A 2,500-nucleotide genomic window follows, 5' to 3' on the forward strand; every position below is an offset into this window, starting at 1 on the left:
TTAACGATAAATATGACAACACATAGTGTCGTGGATATTAATCATACATAAAATAAACCAAATATAAATAATATTTTATGGAATTTATTATGACTACAATTGGTATTAATATGGACCAAGCCTCCATAAGCAAAAAAAGAAAAAATAGTCCAAAAAGGGACTATTGACAAGCAATAATAAAATATTAACCAAAAAAATAAAAAAGAGACTCTACTGACGATCAAAAATATCAAAAATGATACTCTGCTGATCTCAAGAATATTAATAAAAGTAAATAAATATAAGACTCTGCTAACGATCAAAAATAATTCAAAACAGGACTCTACTGATGAGCAAAAATTTCAATAAAAAGATAGGTGACTCTGCTAACGATCCAAAACGAAAAAAATAATTCAAAAAGGGACTCTACTGACGAGCAAAAATATCAAAAATGATTTAAAAAAAGGAATCCAAGCAAAAACATCAATATAAAATAGTTCAAAAAGGGACTCCAGCAACCAGCAAAAATAATTTAAAAAAAAGGACTCCAAGATAAAATATTAATAAATATAGTTCAATAAAGAGACTTTGAGAGATTAATAAGAGATTAATATAAGAGTAAAAAAAAGAACTCTACTGACTAGAAAAAATATTAGTAAAAATTGTTTGGAAGAAAAATCCCTGCTGACAAGCAAAAGGTAATTTATAAATAGATAATATTACTAAAAAAAAATAATTAAATATGGTAAACTTATCTCACAAATTATTTAAAACAAATAACATATTAAACAAATATATACTTGATATGAAAAAATAAATAACATTCAAAAATAAACATTCTTGGTTTTATTATTATTTGATTAGTTAGTTAAATTAATGATTGTTATATACAAGATGTTGTTTATTGCTTCTAATTTGTGTGATCAGTTTCTTGCATTTTATTTTCATTTCTATTATTTATATTTACATTTAGTTATAATTGTTTAATATATATTTTTTTCTTGATACAGAGTCATGTTAGATAAATAAATAAATTTTATATATTTGTATATTATGTTATTTGTATTCATATACTTGTCCATTAAAGTAGAGTCTAACTGGGACTCTAAATATATGAAAAACTTTATGTATTAAATATATATATATATATATATATATATATATATAAAATTTCTATTCTTTACCTGTTTTGCTCGTTTAGCAGCCAATTTCCTATCCTTCTCCTCCTGTTTAAACTTAGCTATCCTCGGATCATTATTATAAGCCATATCGACCAGAGATCGTATCCTGGCCATCTCCTCCTTCTTTTTCTTCGCCCTCACAGCTTTGTTTTGTTTCTCAATCCACCGCCTCTCCTCTCGATCCTGTCCACGCTCCTTCTCTTCTCATCATTGTAAGAAAATTCCCTCCAAGATTCAAAATTATACCAAAGGAATAAAACTTCTCCACTTCTTGTCTGCTTGTATTAGCATTACCTAATGGTGGTACATTTTTCTTCTCGGACCATCTAGCGTTTAATTTGAAATACTTGTTGAAGACTTTGTAGAAGTCCTGTTTAATTTCACTAGCCGTAGGGAGAGAGTCGTCGAATTCAGGATCTACAGAGTCGTAGGATCTACGTTTGATTGGAGTGCCAAGGATTTCATAAGCCCGAGTAATGCAAGTGAAATAGTCGTCGTCCGGCCTGATTTCTTCACCTTGTCCCTTTCGTTTGTCGGGGTGGTGTTTTAATACTTTTTTCCTGTAAGCGCGTTTGATAATATCATCGGTGGCTTTTATCCTAAGGTTTTTGATACCTAAAACGGCATAGTGGTCTTGATCTTTCCATTCTTTAGGGTCCAGGCTTCGCAAATAATCGACATCATCTTCAAACACTATCTCTTGTTCCGACAAATCGTCCTTTTCCTCTTCGACAACTTGGGGCTCCGCAGGGGCTACATATGGCTTATGGATTAAAGATATGTACCATGTAAAAGCATCCCCCAGAACATCGACATTCCTTTGAAGATAAGGTTGATAGACAGCAACCACGTTACAGGGCACAATTTTTTGCTGTGCCATATTTCTGGCATTAAAACTTAACTAACTATAGGTTAACATAACCTCGCACGTGGTTCCAAGTAGAATAGTCCGACAGCGGTTACGAATGTATTGCTGACTTGCCAATTAATAAGAATGTTCCGATTACACTAATTAATATCACAGGTAAGCGACGGGACTCTCAATCGTTTTATTTTCAGAATAAGCTGAAAATATACCTTTTAGGCTTTTCCCTTGCTGCGAGAGACTGACTGACCGAATGAAGCTTGTCACTTGTCACTGTCAACCGAGCGCCATATTGTGGACACAAAACGGCGCCAAAATTGAATTATTCAAAGGACAAATTGGTTCACTCACGAACAATTTGTACGCCCTTGTAAATAGAATAAAATTATATATTGCGACTACATTTTGACATTTCGATGCATTTGTTTTTTTTTAATTTTCAATTTAATTTAAATTTAATTTTGTTTTAGTTTTT

The 2,500-nt window shown here is 31.4% G+C and overlaps 1 protein-coding gene across 1 annotated transcript; it reads right to left on the reverse strand.

Moving 5' to 3' along the window:
- Positions 1-1,072: 1,072 nt before the first annotated feature.
- On the reverse strand, positions 1,073-2,121 carry LOC113364311 (dnaJ homolog subfamily C member 2-like). The gene is given in 4 exon segments (XM_026606800.1): positions 1,073-1,084; positions 1,164-1,366; positions 1,369-1,410; positions 1,413-2,121. Coding segments are annotated over 4 exon segments (885 nt in total). The 5' UTR covers positions 2,041-2,121.
- Positions 2,122-2,500: the final 379 nt, after the last annotated feature.

This window comes from Ctenocephalides felis, unplaced genomic scaffold (genome assembly GCF_003426905.1).
Source record: "Ctenocephalides felis isolate EL2017-DRISC unplaced genomic scaffold, ASM342690v1 CF-g0.4_SCAFFOLD_00845, whole genome shotgun sequence".
NCBI classification, from domain to species: domain Eukaryota; kingdom Metazoa; phylum Arthropoda; class Insecta; order Siphonaptera; family Pulicidae; genus Ctenocephalides; species Ctenocephalides felis.